This window comes from Chlorocebus sabaeus, chromosome 8 (genome assembly GCF_047675955.1).
Source record: "Chlorocebus sabaeus isolate Y175 chromosome 8, mChlSab1.0.hap1, whole genome shotgun sequence".
NCBI lineage: Eukaryota > Metazoa > Chordata > Mammalia > Primates > Cercopithecidae > Chlorocebus > Chlorocebus sabaeus.
Window position 1 is genome coordinate 41,042,740 of NC_132911.1, and position 25,544 is coordinate 41,068,283.

The 25,544-nt window shown below is 46.6% G+C and overlaps 1 protein-coding gene across 1 annotated transcript in view; it reads right to left on the minus strand.

The window, feature by feature from the left end:
* Positions 1-298: 298 nt before the first annotated feature.
* The window catches only part of SFRP1 (secreted frizzled related protein 1), a 45,365-nt gene continuing 20,119 nt past the window's right edge, over positions 299-25,544 (minus strand). Inside the window, exon 3 of the mRNA XM_007962277.3 lies at positions 299-3,817. Coding sequence (XP_007960468.1) covers positions 3,495-3,817 — 323 coding nt within the window. The 3' untranslated portion in view covers positions 299-3,494. The remainder of the gene's footprint in view (positions 3,818-25,544) is intronic.

A 25,544-nucleotide genomic window follows, 5' to 3' on the forward strand; every position in this document is an offset into this window, starting at 1 on the left:
AGAGCAAGCATTTAACCTTCTCTCTGATCTGAAACACACACAGCCAGGAGAAACACTTCTGGAAGTTATTTCTAGGAGCAGATGGTAAATGGGAGGGGGGGGTCATGGGTAGCCTGTGGTGCCTCCTAAGTTCTCCTTCAGCCCACCCACACCCAGTTACCATTTGCAAGCTGTTGAACTGGGACCAGAAAGCATCACTGAAGAAACTCAAGAGGAGAAAGATACATGTGCTTCACTGGAGAGGGTGAGAAGTGTATGGCTGAGTGGGGAAAAAAAAAAGTCACAGCTCACAGTATCATTGATTAATTGAGTGATTTTAGTCAAGTGAATATTGATACATGGCTGAAAAAGCATGAAAATAAAATGAACACGTACGGGAATTACTATTAACATAAGCGATAACATCAAAACATCTGGTAAAATGCAGTTAAAAAAACAACACAAATGAAATGGAATGTAAAACATTTTCACAGTATTCAAAGCTTTTGTAGAGACTTAGGCTCTAAAAGAGGAGTACTACAGGAAGAAACTAGAGGAAACAGGAATTTCATCCATGTCCCGTGTATCTGCTGGTGACAGGTCAGAACGGCCAGTATGTTATTCCCTGCAGGTTGCCTAGGGTGCTCTCCTGAAACAGATCGCCTGAGCCTCCTGCAGCTATGAAGTTACGACACAGCAACCGGCTACTCGGAGTCTGATGAGAAAAACAGATTTTAGGTTTGGGAAATGGGATTGCTGTAATTCACACATCCAAATGCAAACTGGAGCTCTGATTGAATTCTGCCCTGGGGAGAACTTGGTGCTAACCCACAGGCACCAAGAGCCAAGTGTTACAGAGGATATTTTAAAAATAAAATGTTTTTGGAATCCTCACCCTCCATGCTATCTTCTAAGATAACTACAAATATTCTTCAAAGATTTAACTGAGTTCTGCCAAGGACCTCCCAGGACTCCATCCAGAACGATTATTGTAAAGCTTTACAAATCCCACCTTGGCCCTAGTGATAATTAGCAAATCACATGCAGACCTCCTCTCTCGGAAACCAATGACCGGGCCAATCAGTCTGCACATTGGTTGTGTTAGACACTTTGTGGAGAAAAACAAAGGTTCGTGAGAGTGCAGCTCTGGGCCTACAGATAGCCTCCCTTTGGGTTCTGAAATTGCTGATGTGATAGAGACAAAGCTGCTATGGGTCTAAAATCTTCAATAAAGTGACTAACGACACTCAAGGTCCTGGGACTCTGAGGTGGTGGTAAAACCTGCAGCTGCAATTCACATTTCCCATTCATTTTGAGCTATTTCTGAAGCTGTTGCTTCCTACCTGAGAATTCCCATTTAGAGAGCTGCACAGCACAGTCACCTGCTCTTCTGTATTCTGTGGTAACTGCTAATGTTCCAGGTAAACCCCTCCACTAAGGACTCTGCCGCAGAGAGAGGGCCTGGTTGCATGAGGCACTTTGTCAAAATGAGCAGATACATATGAGCACTGAACTCTTGAGTGAATCAAACAGAACTATCCATGCACTCAGGAACTTGCTCTGAATTTCAGTTTGACAACAGAAAAGTAGAATATTTCTAATTAGCTAATATATATATACACATTGTTTAATCATCCAAAATTTCAGGCAAATCACTTAAGGTCCCCAACACTTTATGACAAAAGGTCAGAGAGAACCCCACAAAAAAAGGTGTTAAAAGAATAGGATCACTAAGTGTGACAGGTTAATTATATCAGGATAACTCTCAGGTAGGTAACTAGGCGGGCATGCTGATTTTCATACTGGAATCTTCAAGAGTTAACAGAATCTACTATCCTTTCCTCTGGGTCAGGCTAGGGCCGCAGGGGGCCACTTTACAGCCTCACTGCAGCATCCTCACTGGGTATAAGCATCGGCCCAGAGGGACAATCATAAAAGTCCTCAAAGTATTGCAGAGAATTGAGAATCCGGCTTTGGGGGAAGAAATTAATATGCATTTTTTAGAACTACTTTCTGTACATTGGACAAGAGAGGTAAGTTGTCTATGTGAACTGGCTTATATACATCACTGATTAAACATAAGGGCTTTGAGAAACATCTCAGGGCACTTGTGAAAAACTGCAGAGATATTTTGCTTTTGAAACCCTCTCATTGGATGGGGACACCCCACCCATGTCAACTTTCTGTCTGCAGAAATGAAAAAAATATATGTAAAAAGTGCAGGGCGACAGACAGGCAGACTGTTCTGAATTTCCTTGATCTATAGGCAATCAAGTTCAAAGGAACTGTTTCTTTACAGGAAAGAAAAGAACGGAAAGCTCTGTGAGTTTTGCTAGGGGGTGTTAGGTTCTAGGGCAACCAAGGACTCTTCAGGAAGGAGAGCCACACGGCTACACTACCAGGGAAATCCACCCCCCTTAGCAAATGCCTGGGGCGAGCTGCTCCTCTGGGAAGCAGCCTCGGACGGATCAGGAGACCTTGTTCTAGCACACCTTCTAAATGCTCAATGTAGACTGTTTTAAACCCTTGAAAAATAAGTGTGTGTTTTTCATTGTTCTTTTAAAAATGCGAAAAGGAAAAAACATGAGATTAGAATCCTAAGCTCTTCACCCAATTTCACAATTCACCCTGACTAGCAATTTGCTGGACTGTTCTAAAAATTTTTTTCATTTGTTTCTTTTTTAACTATGTGTTTTGAAAACTACAGCCTTCTCAGCCCGAAAATCGTCATCTCTCTCAGGCTCACTGTGGTTTCCTTTTTCTGACACGAAGGCAGGTACAGGCTGCCCCTCCACATGTCTTAGGGATAAGATCATACCCTGGGCTCATAGGAACCGAAACTTTGGGGCATCTGAGACTGGCTGATTCAGATCCAAAGACAATCACATGGAAAGACTGTGGGCAAAGCCGGAGATGTCTCTCCCCCGGTCCCTTTGCTGTCACTATTACATAACGGACTTGCACTTTTCCTCCCTGCACTTACCACTTTCTGGGCTTGACTTTAATTGTAAGTGTGGTATGGGTCTGTTTCCATTTAAAGCAGACAGAAAGAAACTACTCAGGACCTGAAAGCAACGTGACTTGCCAATTATTAGAATTTTCTAGTTGAAAGGCATAGATCAGCCAGTAGATCCACACCAACAAGTTGCAAAATGCAGTTTTTGCTGCTGGCTCTCACTTTCTGCCCAATCCCCCTTTTTGTATTTTAGTGACTACATCGCTGGTGGAAATGGTTTGTCACCTCCTCCTGTGCAGTGGCTGCTGCTCCATACTGTGGATCTTAAAAACCTTCCTAATCTAAATGACCCTTGCCTTACCTGGCCATGGCTACCCTGGGGTTTGGAGCGTGGCTATGGAGGGAAGGGAGCGGGAATGCTGCAAGAACAAGCCGACTGGATTACAATGTCCACTACCGACAGGCGCAGTGCATGTGTGTGGCCCACAGGATTCCCGGGGCACTGTCCCCCTGCCCCCACCCCACCCGAGGCTCCCTCCCCGCCCCGCCCCCATGAGAATCACTTAAACACGGACTGAAAGGTGGGGCACTCGTGGTTTTTCATTTTCTTCATGAAGTTTTTGAACTCTTTGTTTTTCTTGTCCCACTTGTGGATGGCTGTCAGCAAGTACTGGCTCTTCACCTTGCGGCCCATGATGAGGAAGTGGTGGCTGAGGTTGTCCAGCTGGTGGCAGGGACAGTCGGCCCCATTCTTCAGGTACAGCACGAGCTTCTTCAGATCCTTCTTCTTGATGGGCCCCAACTTCAGAGGCTTCTTCTTCTTGGGGACAATCTTCTTGTCACCATTTTCTTTTTTCACTTCTTTTATTTTCATCCTCAGTGCTAGAGATGGAGAGGACAGAAGAAAAGAGGGGAAGAGAAAGCATTTAGAACACAGCTTTTCTTTTTTTGATCCTCCAAGTGATTGCATTTTATCATTTTATTTTATTTTTTGCTTATACTTTCTTCTTTCAAATATATATATATTTAATTTTAGATTCAGGGGCACATGCGCAGAGTTGGTTTCATGGGGATATCGCATGATGCTGAGGTTTGGGCTTCTAATAATCCCATCACCCAAGCAGCAATTACAGTGTCAGTCATCCTCCCTCACGTCTTTTGGACTCTCCAGTGTTTACTGTAGAACAAAGCTTTTCATCTAGAACAATAACCCAAGTGTGCAGCTGAGGTGGAGGAGAAAATGAAAGGCAAGAAACAAGTCAAGAAACCGGCAGTTTTATCCATAAAAACCAAGGTCTGTAATCCCAGCACTTTGGGAGGCCAAAGCGGGTGTATCACCTGAGGTCAGGAGTTCAAGACCAGCCTGGCCAGCATGATGAAACCCCATCTCTACTAAACATACAAAAATTAGCCAGGCACGGTGGCAGGTGTCCATAATCCCAGCTACTAAGGAGGCTGAAGCAGTTGAATTGTTTGAACCCGGGGGGCGGAGGTTGCAGTGAGCCAAGATTGCGCCACCGCACTCTAGCCTAAGGGACAAAGCAAAATTCCATCTCAAAAATAAAAATAAAAATAAAGGTCTCAGTTACCCATTCTGCCACCGCCTCCGCCCTGTATTCTGTGATATCCAGTGGTATCTCTCTGTAATGGCCATTGGTACCAGGAGATCCTCAAATAAATTTCAAAACTAAATCACATTGCTCTTTTTAAAAATACAGTGACTCAGAATATCATGCAGTGCTTTAAGAGAAAAAAGGGTCCTATAACCCAATTTAATCCACACGATCTGATGCTATTGATCTCAGCATTCAAAATCAAAAAACCCTGAGTGTTTTTGCTTTTTATTGTTCTCTTTGTGGAGACAGGGTCTCACTCTATTGCCCAGGCTGGAGTGCAGTGTCTCGATCTCAGCTCACTGCAGCCCCAAATTCCCGGGCTCAAGCAATTCTTCCACCTCAGCCTCCCAAGTAGCTGAGATTACAGGCATGCACCATCATGTCTGGCTGATTTTTCTTTTTTTTTTTTGAGACGGGTCTCACTATGTTGCCCAGAACTTCTGGACTCAAGAAATCCTCCCTCTTCAGCCTCCCAAAGTGTTGGGATTACAGGTATGAGCCACCATGCCTGACCAGGAGGGTTTCTTTTTGTTTGGTTTTGTTTTAAAGAGCAAGTTACTGGTTTAGTATTTTAACATTGAAAGACCTATAATTCCTTGAAAATTGAGTCCTATAAAATGACAGGCAGAACTTGCACTCAGCAAGGGAAAGTTAAAGATTGCTTCAAATGGTCATGCTTCCTGCATTAAACATCAACGTCCAACCACAGCATGGGAGAAATCAGTTTCTACTACTGGGTCTCTATGGCGGTAAGATAGCAGGTACTGCTAGTATCAGTCAATCGCTAATCAACCACTAATCCCCACTGACAGGCAGTACTGATCTTCTGCCAACTGAGAAGACCTACACAAAATCCAAATCTACTTTGACCTCCTGGCAGATTAGAGCAAGTCCTGGTGAAGTTCTAATTGATAAATGCAGGTGATGAGCTTTCTTCAAATCCAATATGGTACCAGGGCTGCTTCTGTTCTCAACTCCCAGGAGGATGGGAAACTGGTCCATTCACCAGCTCTGCTTTCTCTTTTCTCTGTCCCAATGGACATTGAATTAACAGTGTTAACCTGTGAGCTACATCCTGTAGCAATGGCTCCACAGGGGCTACTGATGAAGATAAATAAGCGTGGACGCGCTCTATAAACAAAGCAGTGAACACACAGTGTCGCTGGTACAATCAACTCCCCTTTAAGACTGGCCAACCCCAGATATTCCCAAAGGAGTTGGAAATCACTTTCTAGGTGCCAGTCACCAGGTAATTTGCATATCCTCTGAATTCTTTTTAATAGAAAATTTCCAAGGCCCCTCTTTTTAATGACGCAAGGCTTCCACCCACACACCCTGTGGAAAGTCTTGAACCTGAACTAAATCACAATGGCTAACAATTACGAAAGCATGTGACCTGCCAGAACACAAGCTAAGTATTTTCCGTGCATTTCCTCAAGTTAATTCTAACAACTCCAGGAGGAAGGCATAATTATTTTCCCATCTAATAGATGAGAAAACTGAGGCATAGGGGGTTAAGTTGACTTGCCTAAAGTCACTAATCCTAAGTTGAAACCCATGTCTAAATGTGCACTTTTAATCTGGATGTTGTCCATGCTGACTCTATGGTTCCAAAATTCTTTAGAATGAACGGCAAACTTAGAGTACAGATTAAATGGACCAAGAAGATCATGGAGAGGAGTTCAGACCCTCTTCCCAGTTTCACCTACATTTCAAAATGACTTCACTTATGAAATGGCAAAAGAGTGCCTCCTGGTTGAAAGAGACTTCTCTGGCAAAGGAGAAACTGCATTTGTGAAAGCTTTATTATTTAATATTTTAATTTATTTTATTTATTAGAGATGGGAGAAATCAATACACACTCCAGCTGACAAGGCAGGTGCCCTCTTTTCTGCAGAGAAGTGAGCCATCATAATACAGTACCCACCATGTGCTGGGCTCTGAAGATGAGAATGGGATATGTCTATCTATGACTCCTTGTTTAATACTCCCAGCAACCACGTTAAGAAGGCATCAATAGTACTTTATTACAATCAAGGAGAAGGACTCAGGTTAAGTAAAACAGCATGAGGCCACAGTTTGTAAGAGACAGAATCAGGATCAGAAGCCACACCTAACCCCAAAACCACTCTCTCCTGCCATACATACCACAACCTGGTTAGAAATGATATTGCTTCAGTGGAAACTATTTCACTCTTCTGATCGTGTTGCTTTCAATCACACTTCAAATCAAAAATTAATGTTCCTTTGCCATGACCGAGTAAAGGAATGTAGTTTATACAGGTGGGGGAGCAGCAAGGGAGGAGAAATCAGAGTATGGGAATGTGTTACACATTAGACTTTACTTCTTGTCTTGCCACTTGGCTCCTTTCTTTTTTGAGGTGGGGAGAGCAGGGAAGAAGGCACATATGGCCAGAAATTACTAACATCTTTCCATCTTTCAAGGGTTTGTTTTAGGGGTGCAGATTACCAACAATGTTGAAAAGATCATGAGCCGTCCCGGCTGGATTTTTCCTCGTGGGTGTGTGTGCAGACTCCCACCATGCTGCATCCCACGGCTGCTGGGGCGAGGGCAGGTGCTGGCCCAGGAGCAGCCCGGAACTGATCACCACCACCCCATCCCAGGGCCCCAGTGATGTTGCCCATGGGCTGAATTTGCAATGTACATGGTGGTGGTGGACAAACAGAAGCCCAGAAGGTAGCAGCTGGGGCAACCACTGGATATAGTCCCAGGTCCTGGGTTCTTCTTTGAGTCTCAGTTCTCTGTCTGTAAAGTGCAGGGCACCATACGACTGCAGGCTTGGTGGATCAACCATCCGAGGAGCCCCTGCTGGGTACTTCCAGGAAATGGCAAGGCTTATTTCCAGCACTATGCCCACCCTGTGCTCCCTCCATGCTTCCCTCATTGGGCACCCTGCTGTGCCTGGAGGATAGGGCTAAGACTAAACTACCACCTTGGGCCCTGGATCTCAGCTTCCTGTAACAGCTAGACCCTGATCTAAAACCAAACAACAAAATTTAAAAATTATGTGTTTTTTTTCTTAAGCAACAATTTCAACATCCTCCAAGGGTAAGACATGACTCCCACCTAGGCATTGGTGCCAGCAAGAATTCAGAGACCCAGAAACTTTGAAAACTCAAAATTTGAGGCTGCAACCAGGGCCTGTCTGGGTCTTTCTCGGGAAATCTTAAAATAATCCATTACATTTGAGTAGGCCATTATGCTTTCATTCCACCTGCAGTCACCCAAACCATTTTTGCTCACAACTCATACTTCCTTGGTAGGCTCCCCTAAGAAGCCTGGCCCTATTTGGGAAGCTGAAATGAGAATAAGGAAGTCATCACACACCATCCCAAACCCTCACATTCTTCAAAGCCGTCTCTTCCTCCTGACTCCCTGCTTCTACGAATGGTGCCTCCAACCCTCCCAAGCCTGAGACATCCTACCCATGACTTTGAACATAAGGCAACCATTGGCCCAAAGCCAGTCATTTCATAACCAGTCCTGTGGAATGGCTGTAGGAATCCAGGAAGGGTCTGTGGGGAAAGGTGGCATGAGGTTGCGTTAGGAATCAACCTATAACTCATCTGAGTGCAGATGATAGTAGCAATGAAGGGTAAAGTACAGAGAGAAAGAGGGACACCAGGGAGCACCTTCGTCGGGTGAAAGGAAGAAGAGTTACTGTAAATGCCATGAGAGGCCCCGCTGGGAAACCAGGCAGCCCAGTGTCATGAAAACCACAGGGTCCATTTAAATGGAGGAAACATCTGTCAACCCTAAGGGCCAAAGAGCTTAAGAATGAGTCTGAAACTAGACCACTTAACTGGGGCCATGGCAGCCCACAGGAGGCCAGGATCCAGAGTGGTGAGGGCAAATTCCAGAGAGCAAAAATCCAATGGAAAGGGAAAACAGAAGGGAAAAGAAGACAGAAGCCATCCCACCAAGCTTCCAGACTGAGTGTGAAGGAGCATTCCCAGGCACACTAGGATTAGACTGAGCACACGCAATCGTTCCCACTCTTCTTGAACTCAGTTTAAAATTATAGTCAAAAAAACAAGTTACAAACACATGCAAGAAAGTGGTAAAGGAAACATGATCGTATCAACATTTTGTATGATAGGAAGTAAATGGATGGTAGAATCTAGCTTAAAAGGGAGAAGAAAAGCTAAATGCAGACAGGGATGCCAGTAAAGTACAGAGAAAAGAAGAAAAAGAGGGACAGACAGGGACACCAGTAAGAAACAAGCCTATCAGCAGAGCAGGTCCCACAAATGCTCCTGAACTGGGGCCCCCGGACACTCCTGAACTCCATCACAGAGGCTGTCAATGTTGGGATTGGCAGCAAGTTCACATAGGGACACTCGGACCCACTCCCCTGGGCCTTGAGTCCAGGTGGCTGCCCTCACCAACTCCAGCAATAGCCACGGGCTTCATTCCATACAGAAGGCCTGTAGTCCCAGCTACTCGGGAGGCTGAGGTAGGAGAATCGCTTGAACCCAGGAGGTGGAGGTTGCAGTGAGCTGAGATTGCACCACTGCACTCCAGCCTGGGTGACAAAGCAAGACTCCATCTCAAAAAAAAAAAAAAAAAGGAAAGGAAAAAAAAAGAAGGCCTAAACCTGCAGACAGCCTGCGGCTGGGGTATACTAGACACAGAAGAGGACAGGACAGGGTGCTGCTGTGTGAACACCAAAGGGTTACATGAACGTCTGCAAATTGAAGAATGAGACACTCGCATCTTAGAACACTACATTTATATGCCTGTGTCAGAAGATTGGGTGGTTTTTCTCTAAAGAAATTATTAGGCTGTTGCAAAAGTAGTCGTGGTCTTTGCCATTACTTTCAGTTGCAAAAACCATAGTTACTTCTGCATCAACCTAAGAGTAGTTCAAAAGAAAAGACCTATGGGCCCTCCACAAAATTCTCCAGTGAGGCCCAACAAATCACAGGCCCTGCATGTACACAAAGAGCTTCCAACTTCTTGTCTCACTGTTAAATTCAAATGGACAGTCAAGGACTGGCAGGTATTTAAGGAAAGCCTCCAAATGTGAATGGCAAAGACCGAACATTCAAAACAGAAAAGGAAGAAAAGGAATTCAGAGATAACAGAGACAATGCAGGGAGTATTTAAAAAAAAAAAAAAAAAAAAAAATTCGCTTTTTGCCTTGTTGCACTCCTAAAAGCAAGATGGGTCACCAGTGGCTCTCCTGGAGTCACCCAAAAAAATTAGGCCAGGGTTCTCGCTCTTGTCATTACGGCCTCAACATGTGCTGCCAGTGTTTCCATCAGTATGCAGAGAAGGTAGGCTTCATTAAGTTACACTAAATGAGCTTCCTTGAATGGATTATCCAGCACATCCACCAAATGAAAGAAACCATGGTAGCTCTCTGTACATAAAATAAAATTAAAAAAAAAAAAAACTTTAAAAATTGATAATATGGCCAGGCATGGTGGCCCACACCTGTAATCTCAGCACTTAGGGAGGCTGAGGCAAGCAGATCACTTGAACCTAAGAGTTAGAGACCAGCCTGGGCAACATAGTGAGACCCCGTCTCTACCAAAAAAAAAAAAAAAAAAAATTAGCCAGGCACGGTGGTGCATGCCTGTAGTCCCAGCTACTTAGGAAGCCGAGGTGAGAAGATCACCTGAGTCTGGGGAGATTGAGGCTGCAGTGAGCTATAATTGCACCCCTGCACTCCAGCCTAGGTGAGAGAGTGAGACCCTCCCTCAAAAAAATTGTTTTAAATGATAATAAATTAGATAAGACTTTTGTATTCCTAAAACAAGAACAGAAAGCTATTAAAAGGAATGTTCAGAGACTAGGAAAGATTACTTGGAAATTTAAAATATAAGAAGAAATGTATAATTCAAGATAAGTAAAAAGATGTAAAAGAAAGAAAATAAATATGCAGTATACTACATGGCTCAGCTGCAAATAATATTTACACAATTCTAATAAATTAAACATTCAATATTAACCAAAAGTGTGATATAACTATATTGGAAAGATAGTATAAAAGAGATAAATCTTTAACTTCAATAACAGAAAATCAATAAATAATGGTTTTAAGATAAGGTTGAAGAGGCCAGGCATAGTGGCTCACGCCTGTAATCCCAGCACTTTGGGAGGCCAAGGCAGGTCGATCACTTGGAGCCAAGAGTTCAAGACCAGGCCAGCCCAGCCAACATGGCAAAACCCCACCACTACTGAAAATACAAAAATTAGCCTGTGTAGTGGCATGTGCCTAAAATTCCTGCTAATTGGGAGGCTGAGGTAGGAGAATCACTTGAACTCAGGAGGCAGACGTTGCAGTGAGCTGAGATCACACCACTGCACTCCAGGCTAGGTCACAGAGCCCAACTGTCTAAAAAAAATTTTTTTCAAGAATATTTTTTAAACTTTTTTTAAAAGATAAGGTTGAAGAAATTTCCTGAAAAGATGAACAAAATGACAAAGAAATGGGAAATAGAGGAAAGAAAAAGACAGAGAATCAATCCAAGAGTTTCAACATCTGAGAAAAGGGTATTATATAGCAAGAGAGAACCAAGAAAACAAATGGGAGAAAATACCAAAGAAATAATGCAAGAAAACTTTCCAGAAATGAAGAACATGAGTCCTCAGGTTAAACAACACCCAGCTCAAAGAATCATGATATTTAGAAATATGAAGGACAAAAAGAACTCTTGAAATCTTCAAGAGAAAAGAGTAGACATCTAACACAAAGGATCAGTATCCCAGTTGCACTGGATTTATCAATACAGACACTAGAAGCTGGAGGATAATGAATCAATGCCTTTAAAATTTCCAAAGTTTATACTGGGGCAAGCTATCAATCAGCATGCGAGAGTAGAATAAAAACATCTTCAGGCATTAAAAGGTTTTAAAACATCATCTTCCATGTGTCATGTCTTAGGAAACTACTCAATGATGTGCTCTACAAAAACGCAGAATTTTTTAATTTATAAAATATATTATTAACCAGGCACAGTGGCTCACACCTGTAATCCTAGCACTTTGGGAGGCCGAGGCAGGCAGATTGCCTGAGTTCAAAAGTTCGAGACCAGCCTGGGCAACATGGCAAAACTCTGTCTCTACTAAAAATACAAAAACTTAGCCAGGCATGGTGGTGCGCACCTGTAGGCCCATCTACTCGGGAGGCTGAGGCAGAGAATTGCTTAAACTAGGGAGGCAGAGGCTGCAGTGAGCTGAGATCATGCCACTCCAGCCTAGGCAACAGAGTAAGACTCTGTCTCAAAAAAAAAAAAAAAAAAAAAAAAAGCATTATTAATGTTACTTTTGATTGAAAAGCAATAATTGTATACACTTATGGGTTACAATGTGATGTTTTATATATGAGAAGGAATGATTAAATCAAGCTAATTAGCATGTCCATCATCTCACTTACCTATTTTTAAAAATGCAGAATTAAACAAGACACAGGATTCAGGAAACCAAAGGTCTAACCTAAGAAAGGAAAAGGAAGGCTTAGGATGGTTTTTCCAGAACAACTGTGTGGCAGGCTGTGATGTGCTTGGATTGAGGGATGCTGAGAAGGCTGCAGATGTGTGTGTGTCTCAGAGGGTGTTTCAGATGAGACTGACACGTGAGTCAGTGGGCTGGGAGAATAAGATTCAGACCTCAATGTGGGCTGGCACCACCCAATCAGCTGTGAGGGCAGTCAGAAGAAGATGGGTATTCAGCTTGTGGAGTTTCCGCTCTCCCTCCCTTCCCAATAATGGCTGTTTCTCTCCTCCTGCCCTTGCACATCAGACTCCATGTTTTTCGGCTCTGGGACTTTGGAGCTTGCACCAGTGGCCTCCTGGGGGCTCTCAGGCTTTCAGCCTCAGACTGGGGGCTGCATTGTTCTGAGGCTTCTCTGGTTCTCCAGCTTGCAGACAGCCTATCATGAGACTCTTCCGATCCTGTGAACCAATGCCCCTAATTAACTCCCTCTCTCATTTCCTGTTTATTCTGTTTCTCTGAAGAATCCTGTCTAACAAACAGGCATAAAGCTCCATCAGCCCAAACCAATGGCAGGAAAGAGAACTCAGGCCGATTTCCTCATGCATATCTGCCAGAAAGCTTTCACGATGTAAAAGAAAGGAAATAAATATGCAGTACACTACACGGCTCAGCTGCAAATAATATTTACATAATTATAATAAATTAAACACTGAATATTAACCAAAAATGTGATATAACTATACTGGAAAGACAGTGTAAGAGAGATAAATCTTTAACTTCAATAACAGAAAATCAATAAAGAATGTTTAAATATTAAAAATAAGAAATCAAATTATAAACATGTTATTTATTTGCTCCAGTTTGCTGAATATGAAGAAATCACTAAAATCCTTGAAAATTATTACTTCTAGGTCATAGGAACTAGAGGTAGGAAGGGAACTGCAGCTTTTGTTAAAAACCTTTGGTTCCAATTTAACTTTTTAAACTATATTTATTTTGAATCAAAAATTTTAAATTTAAAAAACTTACTGTCTAATAAAGAATGTCAGTATATACAAAATGTAAATGAACCACAAAATGTCAGATCACGAAGGAAATACAGAGATTTTACATCTCCAGACCCTTCACCCTCCATTCAGCTGGAGCAACTTGGCTATAGTTAGGACTTCTTAAGGGTTTTGAGTAAGAATTCTGCTTTCTCAACCAGCTTTTTGTTTCCTTTTTTTTTTCTTTTTTGAGAAGGAGGAGGGAGGCAGTCCACTGATTTAGTCAATCCCCATCATTTTTCACATAACAAAATCAAGGGGTTAGAATGTGAATTATTTACTTAGAACTGGAAGATACATTAAATCTGGTTCAACCGATGCTCAAAAGTGAAGTCATTTGTCAGTATTTGCCTGGAACCTGCTCCCTGCCTCTCTGCCCAGAGCTTTGTGTTTTACACAGCAGTTCCTCCAGTAGGAGAGCAAGAGGGGATGAATGGGGGCCTAGCCATCTGGGACGACGGGGCAAGCAGTTGGATCAATTTTTTCCAAAAGGTGCTGATAATAAAAAATCACCCAGAGGCAGATACCAGACCACACACTCTGATTCCTAAGAGACTTGCTTTTTCCCTAAATTGCTTTCTCTTTCAGAGGGGCCTAAAGTTCCCAAAGAGACAGATGACCTGAGAAGTAGAGGGCAAGCTAGTCACAGTGAGACTGGCAAACTCTTTTTTTTTTTTTTAGACAGAGTTTTGCTCTTTCGCCCAGGCTGGAGTGTGGTGGCGGAATTTCGGCTCACTGCAACCTCCGTCTCCTGGGTTCAAGCAATTCTCCTGCCTCGGCCTCCCGAGGAACTGGGACGACAGGTGCACACTGCCATGCCCGGCTAATTTTTTGTATTTTTAGTAGAGATGGGGTTTCACCATGTTAGCTAGGATGGTCTTGATCTCCTGACCTCGTGATCCAAGATGCAAACTCTTTAAGAGACAGGATCTCGCTCTGTCGCCTAGGCTGGAGTGCAGTGGCGCCATCACAGCTCACTGCCGCCTTAATCTTCTGGGCTCAAGTGATCTTTCAACATCAGCCTCCTGAGTAGCTGTGACTACAAGCATCCAGCACCACACCTGGCTAATTTTTTAATTTTTGTGTAGAAACAGATTCTTGCCATCTTTCCCAGGGTGATCTCGAACTCCTGAGCTCAAATGATCCTCCCACCTCAGCCTCTCAAAGTGCTCTCAAAGATATGAGCTACCATACCATTCTGTAAACTCTACAAAGTGGCTTAGCCCAGCTTGCTTGATTGGGAAAGGCCCATAGACAGGCACCCCAGTGCACCAGTCCCGTGGGACTGCTCCACCCCTCCTACCCCACAGAGCCTCCAGGTGGAAAAGTCTGTTCATATACCAAAGCCTCACTAAACTGTGAAGACAGAGCACCAGTTTCTGCCTCCCAGCCCCAGATCACACACGTCTTGGGTAAGTAACCCTGAGGCCTGAGGCAGAAAGCACCCTCCCCAAGTCCAATTGTGCAAATGAGATTCAGTAACAGCGTTTGGCTGAAAGCAACCACAACCTCCTTCCAACACTCAGCAGAGGTCTGGGCACCATGGCGAGCTGGCTTTGCGGCGCTAGGGCCCAGATAAGTCCTACTGACAATGGCCTTGCAATGGCAGCTTAACAGACCCCTCTGTTCCCAGCAGGAGCCGATGTCTGGCATCATTAATTCGTTTAGCAGAGAAAGGGGCTTGTGCTTTGTCACAATAACTCAGCGTCTTTCCCCTGACCACAAGCCACATGCTGCATACTTAGATGCATTTGCTGACTACAATACATATGTTACACACAAGAAAAGAAAAAAGCTAAACTAAAAGAACAAGATCCAAAGCAGATTTCTTTTTCTCTCATCTCCAACAAACAAACAAACAAACAAAAAATAGCAGATGTGGAAAATGCTCCTGAGTGGCTCATTTGGGACAAATTATTTAATTGAAGTTGCCCTGTTTTCTGGACTCCAGACACCTTGGGAAGATGGCCAGGCAGGAGAGTAGAGATTGCAACTTTGCAGAGCCCTTTCCCCAATACTCACATATGAACACACACACGCAAGCTCGTGTACAGATGCGCACACACACGCCGGCATCATCAATGCATACACACCAGCAGAATCAGTGTCAGCCATCCAGAATCCTGCTGCTAACTGCTTGATTTCCTGGATTGTGTTAAATCCCCACTGAGTTCAGCTAATGGTGCAAAATGAAAACCCCATTCTGAGAGCAAAATGTTGCCTGATGTGGTTTCATCTGGGAAGCCACGCATCTTGGGGAGCAAGGGCTTGGGCCTCAGAGTGGATCAGAGAAGAACTGGGGCCCCTCCCCTTCCCAGTGTGCACCTTAGCCTCTTCCACCCCCAGCCGCCCCCACCCCCCCACCACCGCCACCACCCTGCGCTGGAGGGAGAGAGAAAAGAATAGGAGAATCACTTAAATAAAGTCAATCACTAGGATTGATAGAATCTTGGCTCTGAGTCCAGGCAAACCTGCCAAGGCAAACAGCTTTTCCTACCATGGGGTCACTGGTTTTCATTCCTCTCCAATCTACCCCCTGGTGTTTGCCCAAACTGCAAGTTGAAATGTGGGATGGTCTCCTGGGAGGGAAAAGATAGGGAGTGGGCTTCAGAAAAGCCACAAACTATCCCTCGCTCTGAGAGATGCTGGAGTGAGCATCATCAGAATCACCTGGAGGATTGTTAAAAATGCAGACCGCTGGGCTCCACCCCTGGAGCTCCTGAGTCAGCAGCCATGAGATGGGGCCCAGGAATCTGCATTGCTTTTTGTTTTTAGAGACCAAGTCTCACTCTATCGCCCAGGTCAGAGTACAGTGGTGCGATCACAGCTCACTGCAGCCTTGAGCTCCAGGGCTCAAGGGATCCTCCTGAGTAACTGGGACTACAGGCATGAGCCACCACACCACCTAATTTAAAAAAAAAAAAAAAAACTTTAGTTTTGTACAGATGGTGTCTCACTATGTTTCCAAGGCTGGTCTCAAACTTCTGGCCTCAAGAGATCCACCCACCTTGGCCTCTCAAAGTGCTGGAATCACAGGCATGAGCCACTGTGCCTGGCCAGGAATGTGCATTTCTTATTTTATTTTTTATTTTTTTATTTTTTGAGACGGAGTCTTGCTCTGTGCCCCAGGCTGGAGTGCAGTGGCGCGATCTCGGCTCACTGCAAGCTCCGCCTCCCGGGTTTACGCCATTCTCCTGCCTCAGCCTCCCGAGTAGCTGGGACCACAGGCGCCTGCCACCACGCCCGGCTAATTTTCTTGTATTTTTAGTAGAGACGGGGTTTCACTGTGTTAGCCAGGATGGTCTCGATCTCCTGACCTCGTGATCCGCCCGTCTCGGCCTCCCAAAGTGCTGGGATTACAGGCTTGAGCCACCGTGCCCGGCCGGAATGTGCATTTCTAACAAGTCCCTAAGTGATGTTAATGCTGCTGGTCTGGGGATCACACTTGAGAACCACTGGTTTAAAGAGTCTAAGGGTTGGGACAGGGTGGGTTGTTTGATTTGTCACTTTGGTTATTCACAGTGGTACCTTTTAAGGACTCTTTCTTGGATGATATCTAAATATCCTAGAGGCCCAGGACAGCCCCCCAAACCCACTGGAGCTCAGGTGGAAGCCAGCAAAATTGGCACAGGCCTGTCCAAGACACAGCGGAGCTAGGGCAAGGTGGTCAGCACTACTTACAGAATTGCTGAGGTCTATTCCAGAGCTGTGGTTGCTTGCAAAGTCAAGAAAACAAGAGCTTGGATAGCAAGAAGCAGGACATTTAGAGGAAAGGACCCCAAGTGGAGAGTCAGCAGACCCCAGCTGACCAACCCCACCACCCACGTTTTAGTGGATTAGACTCCACCATTAACCTTTAGCATAAACTTGGGTAAAATCATTTTTCTTCTCTGGCTCCCAGCGTAGCCATTTGCAAAATGAATATGTTCATTCATTGAGATGGACCCATTCATCTCAGTCTCCCTGCCTGCAATGGCGAGCTACAGCTGCATCTTCCTATTTCCTTTCCCTGTCTTTGAAATCCAGTAGAGAATCCCAGACCACACAATGGGAACATCCCACATCTCAGATGGTAACAATGCCCAAGCCACTCCACCCCCAGAGGCCTTGCTTGTATGTGCCCGAGGCCAGCCCTGCAGGGCAGATAGCAGCACAAGAGCACCATCTTGGTCACAAAGTTCTCTAAACTCAAAGACAGCTCCCAAAAAACACCTGACACACTCCACACAAAATAATCAGCAGGTCTTGGTGCCATCCCATGTGACAGATGGGGAGCAGAGGCCTAGGGGGCTGCTGACCCCTTCACTGACAGACCCCTGACAAAGTTAGTCCAATGCCTCTGCAAAATGGCAGCAGGTGCACCTCACTCTTCTCCCTTTATCATGTTATCGGTTTGTTCCCTCTGAAGCAAGGGGGTGCAGGTCACCTGTGCTTCAGGCTAAGCTACAGACCATCTTCTCCCTGATGCCTCCCCAGCCCAGTCTAGCCTTGGCCTTCCTGGGTCTCCTTTCCTCAACATTGATGCAGCAGAGCTCTGCAGGAGAACGACCCAGGAATGTTCCCACCTCTCCTCCTCCCCTCTGCGACCTCATGTAGGACATGGCCCACAACTCATCCACTCTCTGTTCAATGACTAGTGCAATGCCCGATGCATCAGGCGGCTCAGCTAAACACTCAAGGGGCACACAAATGAACAGAGAAATGGAAAGAGCTCAGCCACTGCCTGGATGTTCACAGACTCACTCGTGAGACTGGAACTCTCTGCACAGACCTCCACTTCAGCACTAACAACAGCAGCAAGAGCCAGTGGTCACTGAGTGCTCGCCCAGGCCGGGGTCTGGTCTATGCACCTATCAGTAGACGCACTCCAGGACACCTCTAACCTCCTAGAAGGCAGATAGTCCAATAATGACATCCAGTTTCTAGATGAAGACACCGGGACAAAAAGGTTCAAGTCCCACAACTAGTCCATGGCAGAGCTGGACTTTGATCCCAGAAGCCTGGCTCACAACACACCCTGGCTGAGCACGATCAGTAACCTGAGGAGCTGCGTGCTGTGTGCAGGGGAAACCCCCACAGCCTACGGGGTGATGAATTTCATATACATGGCCAACTGGGAAAGGCACAGTCTCAAAATCTAGGATCCCCTTCCATCCTTGCTGACCGCTCTCTGGTGTTCTCACCTACCCTGACCATGATTTGCCCAGAGCACCTCTGGCAAATGCGTATGTCGTGCCTCATGGTCAACAAATAAACAGCTTCCAAAGGGTCCTCATTTGTATGTAGAGCTTGAAATTAGCTGCAAAGACAATTCACAAGACTGCTGGAGACCTTCAGAGCATTCAGGGCCAGGGACGCAAGAGGTGGCCCCTCCATTCCTCTCATCACCCTATAGGACTGGGTTGCTAAGGGCCTTTTGGGTAGCTGGTTGGTTGCCTCCCACATCTGCCTCTCACTGTCCCTGGTTTGCCTGCATGGCAAAGGGACTGTCACCCAAAGTGTTCAGATGTGTGCACCCTGTAACTCTGTGTTTTGTAATGTTAAAAATTAGGTTTTGGCCACGCAGGGACTCAGGCCTATAATCCCAACACTCTGGGAGGCCAAGGTAGGGGGATGGCTTGAGCCCAGGCGTTTGAGACCAGCCTGGGCAACATAGCAAGACTCAGTCTCTATATATTTTTTTTAACTAGTCAGGTTTGGTCGTGTGGGTCTGTAGTCCCAGCTACTCAGAAGGCTGGGAGGTGGGAGGACTGCTTGAGCCCAGGGGGTCAGGCTATGATTGTGCCACTGCACTCCAATCTGGGAGGGAGAGCAAGACCCTGCCTCCAAAAACACAAAAGAAAAAAAATGCTTGTTTGGAAATCTGAAATAGAAATAAATTAATAAATTTTAAAATAAAATAAAAATAAACTCAAGCATGGGAAAGCATTTTGAACATGGCAACATGTTCCTCTTACTTTTAATTCTGCATTATTTGGACATTTTTTATTTTATACAATGTGAATACATTGCCTTTTTGAAACTAAATATTCAAAAATAAATTATATACACAAATATATGTACAGAGTTATATACATGTTTATCTATACTTTATTCATCCATTCATTTATTATTTTCCTGGCTTTCTGTCCAATTTTAAAGTACTGCCCTGCTTTCAGGAAAAGCCAGAGACATGCAAATAAAGGTTTTTTACACTGATCGGGCCAAAATAACTCCAGCTTTAAAAATTTTGATTCATTTCCCTATGTTCTTTCAAGAAGCTCTCTGTGGCGATCTACAATCTCATTCTTCTTCATTCCACTCCAAAAGAATGAAGATTTCAACGTATCTCACAGATAAGAGCATTGCTGAATTTAGATTCTTGCTTTTATTACATGACCTTGGATGACATGACTCTCCATCCTGTTTCTTCCTTTCTTTCTAGATGTAGATTTCAATATCTTTCTTTATGAAGTTTCAAGTCAGTCATGTCTTTGTTTTTCCTTCCCTTTGCTACAGTAAAAAGTACTTTTCCCTGACAAGTGTCAGAATTAGACCACCAGGTAGGTGTCACATCTATCTCCGCCTCCGAGTCCCTTCAGAGTGTGTGTGCCTCCCACAGAATGGGAGTAGGGTGATCTTCAGGCCTTGTCCCGCGGATAGGTCACGCTCTCTGCATTAGACAGACCTGGTGGCCAGATAAGAAACCCCATAAGACCATCTAGACAGAAAACGTGCAGGCCCCTGATTGCTGTTTCAGCCATGCTCAAGATTTACTTAAAGACAATCCAATGAAGTGATCAGAAGATCAGGCCAAAGTCAGCAGCTAAACTTGTAAAAATCATTCAGATCAACGCTATTTTTACAGAAACTAAAAAGAAAAAAACTTAAACTCCTCCAACTTTCTTTTCTTTTTTTTTTTTTTTTCTGAGACAGAGTTTCACTCTGTCACCCAGGCTGGAGTGCAGTCGCACAAAATCGGCTCACTGTAACCTCTGCCTCCCGGGTTCAAGTGATTCTCCTGCCTCAGCCTCCTGAGAGTAGCTGGGATTACAGGTACCCACCACCACATCTGCCTAATTTTTGTATTTTTAGTAGAGACAGGGTTTCGCCATGTTGGTCAGGCTGGTCTCTAACTCCTGACCTCAGGTGATCCACCTGCCTCGGCCTCCCTAAGTGCTGGGATTACAGGTGTGAGCCACCATGCCTGGCCAAACTCCTCCAATTTTCTTGTATCTATTGATGAGTTGGGCTAACACAAAGAGTTCATTAGAGCTTGTTACTTTGCTCAGTCTGACTGTTCCATCCAACCTACTGCTGTACACAAGGTGTCCTAGCTGGGTCAGGGGACCCTCTGGGGGACTGCCTACAGCCCCACCAGCATTACCTGTTTGCCATGGCAAACTTAAAGACTGTCAGCAAGTAGGATCCAAACCTAGGCAGGCACATCTAGAGTGGCTGACCGGAGCCTCATCACTGAGTGAGGATGGGAAGCTAGATAATCCAAGAATAGTAAGAAAGAATCTGGTTCATTAGCCCAGACTCAAATAGAAGAGGAGGAGGAGAACAGCAGCTCCAGGTGCAGCACAGTGGCTATTATGGAAACCAGCCACAACTGTGGGAAGAAAGTGCTGGGTAAACACACTGAAGAGCTCTTTCACTAGAGGCTGGGACACACCAGGGCCCGGAGAACATTGCCGGAGGGCCCCTCCCACAGCGAACCCCACTCATGCGCTGGGCACAGTGCTCTGGCGGCACTGTGATGGCTGAAAGCGCCACAGGGACCCTCAGGCTGGCAATGGAGCTACCACTCAGGAGATGCTGGGCTGCAAATACCCAGGGACCTCCAGCATGGCTGACAGCAGCCAGGACAGCTGCTCAGGGCAGCAGCAAATGAAGTGACCTGCAGGGACTGCACCTGCTCACTCCACAGAGCCCAGCCTGCAGGACCACACCTGCTCAGTCTACAGAGCCCAGGGAGGGTGGCATAGGGGGAGGGGTCTCCCTTGCCTCCTCTGAAGAGCATTCTGGGGTGAGGCAGAGGCAAAGCCTCTGGGAGCAGCTAGAAAGTGCAGGCAAGCGCAGGCCGGCAGGCTGACATGGCCTGCCATCATGCGTACCCCCAGGCTGTGAGGCCAGGGCCAATGCTCCAGTTCAGGGAGAAAGTACAGATTCAGTGTCTCATTGAGTTCACTCTGCCCTTCTTCCCTGAGGTCAGACACTCACTCTTCCCTGTGTCCCACAGATGCACCCCAAGAGTAAGTGTAGGCCAAGCCAGCCTGACACTTAGTCCCCTCTGCTTCCAACCTGGTGGCCTATGCTGCCTGGTTTTCCACAATGGAGTTCCAGGTGAGATTTCCTCTGAAGAAAAATTGTGCTTTGTGGCACATGAGTGTTTAAGGAACACGAACTTCACATATAACTGCACAGAATATTAAAGCACAATGGGATTTAAGAGACCACCTAACCAAAGTCTCATTTTACCGATCAGAAAACTAAGGCCCAGAGAGAAAATGAGGTCCCCAGTCCCTCAGCCGTCACCATCTGAGCTTGCACCAGAACCAGGACTCCCGACTACCTGGAGCCACTGCTGTCCCCTGCCCCTCGTTCCCCACACACTATTCCCTTCAGGCACACATTTCCGGAAGGGTGACGTCCCAGCCCCTCAGGTTCCAGCCCCACAGGCTCAATCAGCCTCCCTCCTTTCTTCCACAAATGCAAGCAAGTCGCTCCCCACTTCCCTGCCAGAACAAAATGCCAAAAACCAGAGAACTAAGCCCCACTATAGGCTGAAGAAGTGCAGCCCCAGCTTACTATTAGATAAGTCATTTCCTGACAGAAATGTAGCTGCAGTGAGGCAGGAAAGCCGGGAGCCAGGGACCCTGAGGTCAGCCCGCCTGGCCGCACTCATCCCAGGACCATAGTCAGATACAACAGCCGGGCTGTGGCCCAGCCCTCCAGCCCTTCCAAATCAGGAAGCACTGAACCCCTGCGAGTGCCAGGGAGTGCCCCTGCCCTGCCTCCTCTGAAGAGCATACTGGGGTGAGGCAGGGACCTAGGACAGACAGGCATGCTCAGTTAGCTCAAGCAGAATGGAGGCTCCACCGGATGGGATGGCCAGGTCCAGGCTGGGGTCAGGAGTGCCAATGATCCCTCCCAGCTGCCTTGGAAGTGGCCACCCTTTGGTGTTCTGTGTGGAGTTTTGGGGTGTGAGTCCCCAGAAACTCTCAGGCTGAGGGCTCCAGAGGAGGCACAGGCAACGTTTCCACTCCAACTCAGGGTCCTCATTCTATGGAACCAGGCAGGGGGAGGGCGTGGGTGGGTAAGGCAGAAGCGCAGAGTTTCCAGCTGGCCCAGACCTGATTCCTGGCACCACCCCACTCCCAAACAGCATCGGGAATGGGGGGACAGGGATGGGGACGATGAACCCAAGAGAGAGAAACACTCTGTGTTCCTCCCTGGGCTTGCCTGTTCCCGACTTCGAGTAATCATCCAAAACAAGGAAACCTGCCAGGAGATACATTAAGTCTGTAAGCGAAGAAGGCTCCGGGCAAAGAGCTGTCAGTCACAGGGGAAACCCAACACAATACATGGATTCTACTCCTGTTCCGAGGCAGGGGCGGTTCCCACTCAACCTTCCCACCGCCTCCCCCGCTGCACACACACGCGGACACAACTGTGAAGGCAAAAAAGGATTTGTTTTCCAAAGTCACCAGGAAAATCGACACCAAAGGAGGCAGAGGGAGTATGGGGCCGGTGGCTCCTCCTTGGACAAAAGAAGCAGGGGCAGGGGGATGGGTTCAGCCCCAGGCCTGGACTTCATTCCACGTCCACGGGGCCTCCTTGCTGGCAACGGGAGGTCCGTTCCCAAAGAGTCACGGCCACTAGAATGCTCCAGGCCATCTGGCCTTCCTCTCCAAGACACGCAACATGGAATGACTCCAGGATTCCGTCTTTACATACCCGGGCGTCATCCCTTTCTTCGCTGAAGAGTGGGTCCACACACGAGGTCAGGGGCAGCTAGGAACTAATTTCAAGGGTGGGATTCGTACACTGCTGGTGACCTAAAGAGATGAGGTCCCTTCACCTTCCTGAGTTGGCTCCTCCACCCTCCTCAGGAAGATCATCTTACACTCCACCAGAAGAAAGGTTCACCCACCAACACAGCCAACTTCTGGGGAGAAGTCACAAGCCAGAAAGCACACAGTGAGTGCCCTAAGCGTGGCATCTGAGGGGCTGAAAAAGAGTCCTGTGGGTCATGCCTCTGGCTTCCTGTCCAGTGCAGGCCTCCAGGTATCACAGCTAAAAGGCCGCCAGGTCTCTGAATAACTTCCACAGTGGGACCCTACCACGGAACAAGGCAGTCCGCCCCTCTACTGAACAAAGTTTCATTTCCTCAAGCCCAGTTCTGCCGGTGCCACACAGGAGTGTTCCCTTTGCTGGACTGCACAACCTTGGCCCTCACATCTGTTTTCCTCCTGACACCTGCAGTCCTAGGAGGTGGACATCCTGAAACACATGGGCTTGTCCATCTGAAGGGGGAATATGGGGAAGAGAATGGCCAGGCCCCGAGAAAGTGGGAAATGTCTAGGAATGACAGGCGTGCCAGCTCGTTTTCTCTCAGCTCACAGTTCCTCTTACACAAAATCTCTGCCATCGGCCGCCATGGCCGAAGCGATGCTGAGTGCTCATTCTAAATGCTGGTATCGGCTCAGAGGAACAGCATGGAGGGTGGGTTAGAGCACCAGGTCACGTGCCACTGCAGGCTGGTGGCCCCGATGCATCCATCCCACCTGTACCAGGGCCTGCTGTGGGCTCTGTTCCCTCTTTGGGGGTGAGCCTGACTCTACATCTCAAGCCTGGATTTTTCAAGCATCCTCTCTGATTTAATGCTTTCAATCTCAGGGTCTTCAGCTAATATTTGCTCTCCCTGTGAGTCCACAGAGAAGGTGAGCGGATAGATCGGTGTGTATTATTATAACCTCTGAAGTTCTTTTTAAACTTCTCTGAGAAATACATTACCTTTACTATCCTGGCTTCAATTTGGTATATCTATGAAATGCATTCACCTGCTATGGTTTAAGGAGACTGCAGCATGTGTCACAAATGCTTTAAGGGAAGGGACCACAGGGCGTCCTGACAGCCTTCACATAAACAGGAAGCCCTTCCAGGGATGCCACACGGAGCTGTGAGAGGGCAGCTGGGACTGGCCGCCACGGGGTGAATGACGAGTTAGAGGAGAACCGCACTTTGTACACTGGACATGATAGCTCATGCCTATAGGCAGGAGGATAACTTGAGGCCAGGAGTTCAAGACCAGCCTAGGCAACATAACGAGACCCCGTTTCGATTTTTAAAAAATTAAAAATTTGGCAGGGCACAGAGGCTCATGCCTGTAATCTCAGCACTTTGGGAGGCTGAGGCAGGTGGATCACCTGCGGTCAGGAGTTCAAGACCAGCCTGGTCAACATGGTGAAATCCTGTCTCTACGAAAAATACAAAAATTAGCCAGGTGTGGTGGTGGGCGCCTGTAATCCCAGCTACTCAGGAGGCTGAGGCAGGAGAATCACTTGAACCCGGGAGGCAGAGGTTGTAGTGAGCTGAGATCACACCATCACACTCCAGCCTGGATGATAGAGTGAGACTCTGTCTCCAAAAAAAATAAAATAAAAATAAAAATTAGCCACGTGTTGTGGTATGCACCTGTAGTCCCTGTACTTGGGAGGCAGAGGCAGAAAGATCGCTTGAGCCCAGGAGTTCGAGGCTGCACTGAGCTATGATTGTGCCACTGCAGTCCAGCCTGGGCAACAGAGACCCTGTCCAATAAATAAAAACTACATTGCACTTTGTAGTTTCCAAGACTCTTCCATGGGGTCTACACTTATGGGGTCTACACACCAGCTCTGTGGGGGATGCATGATGGCCATCATTTGGCAAATGAGAAAACTGTGGTTCCAAGCACTGCCTTTGGCCAAAGCCATGTGACTAGTAAATTATGGGCAGGAATGAAAACTCAGTTCTGAGTTTTAGAAAGTAACTGCTTCCAAACTGCTTCCCCAAAGGAGGCTCTCTCCTACCCTATGCAGTGGAAGGGGCTCCTACGACGTCCGTCGCTGGGTTTCTGAGAACACAGGAAGCAGCAGCAGCACAGAGACACATTCAGGAGAGAGGCTGCAAATGCGGGGACCAGCCCAAGAAGATGGCGCTGGGACCACGATGTCCAGCAGCTCCCAGCCCTGGTCAGAGACCACTGATCCACAGTTTATACAATGCACTACCCTTTGCAGTGGTCCTACGCCCTCCACTGCACCCCCAACTCTACCCTTCAATGAATGCGTCCAACTCAGTTTCCATCTGCTCCACCCTCTCAGGCACATAGAGGCTCCTCTTCCCCATGCACTCAAGGTGAAGGCCAGTGTTCCCAGGGGCCTTGCCTGGGGAGCAGGAGGTGCCAACCAAGATTTTACACCTAGAGAGCAAGTCACAGAGTTTTTGCCACAGAA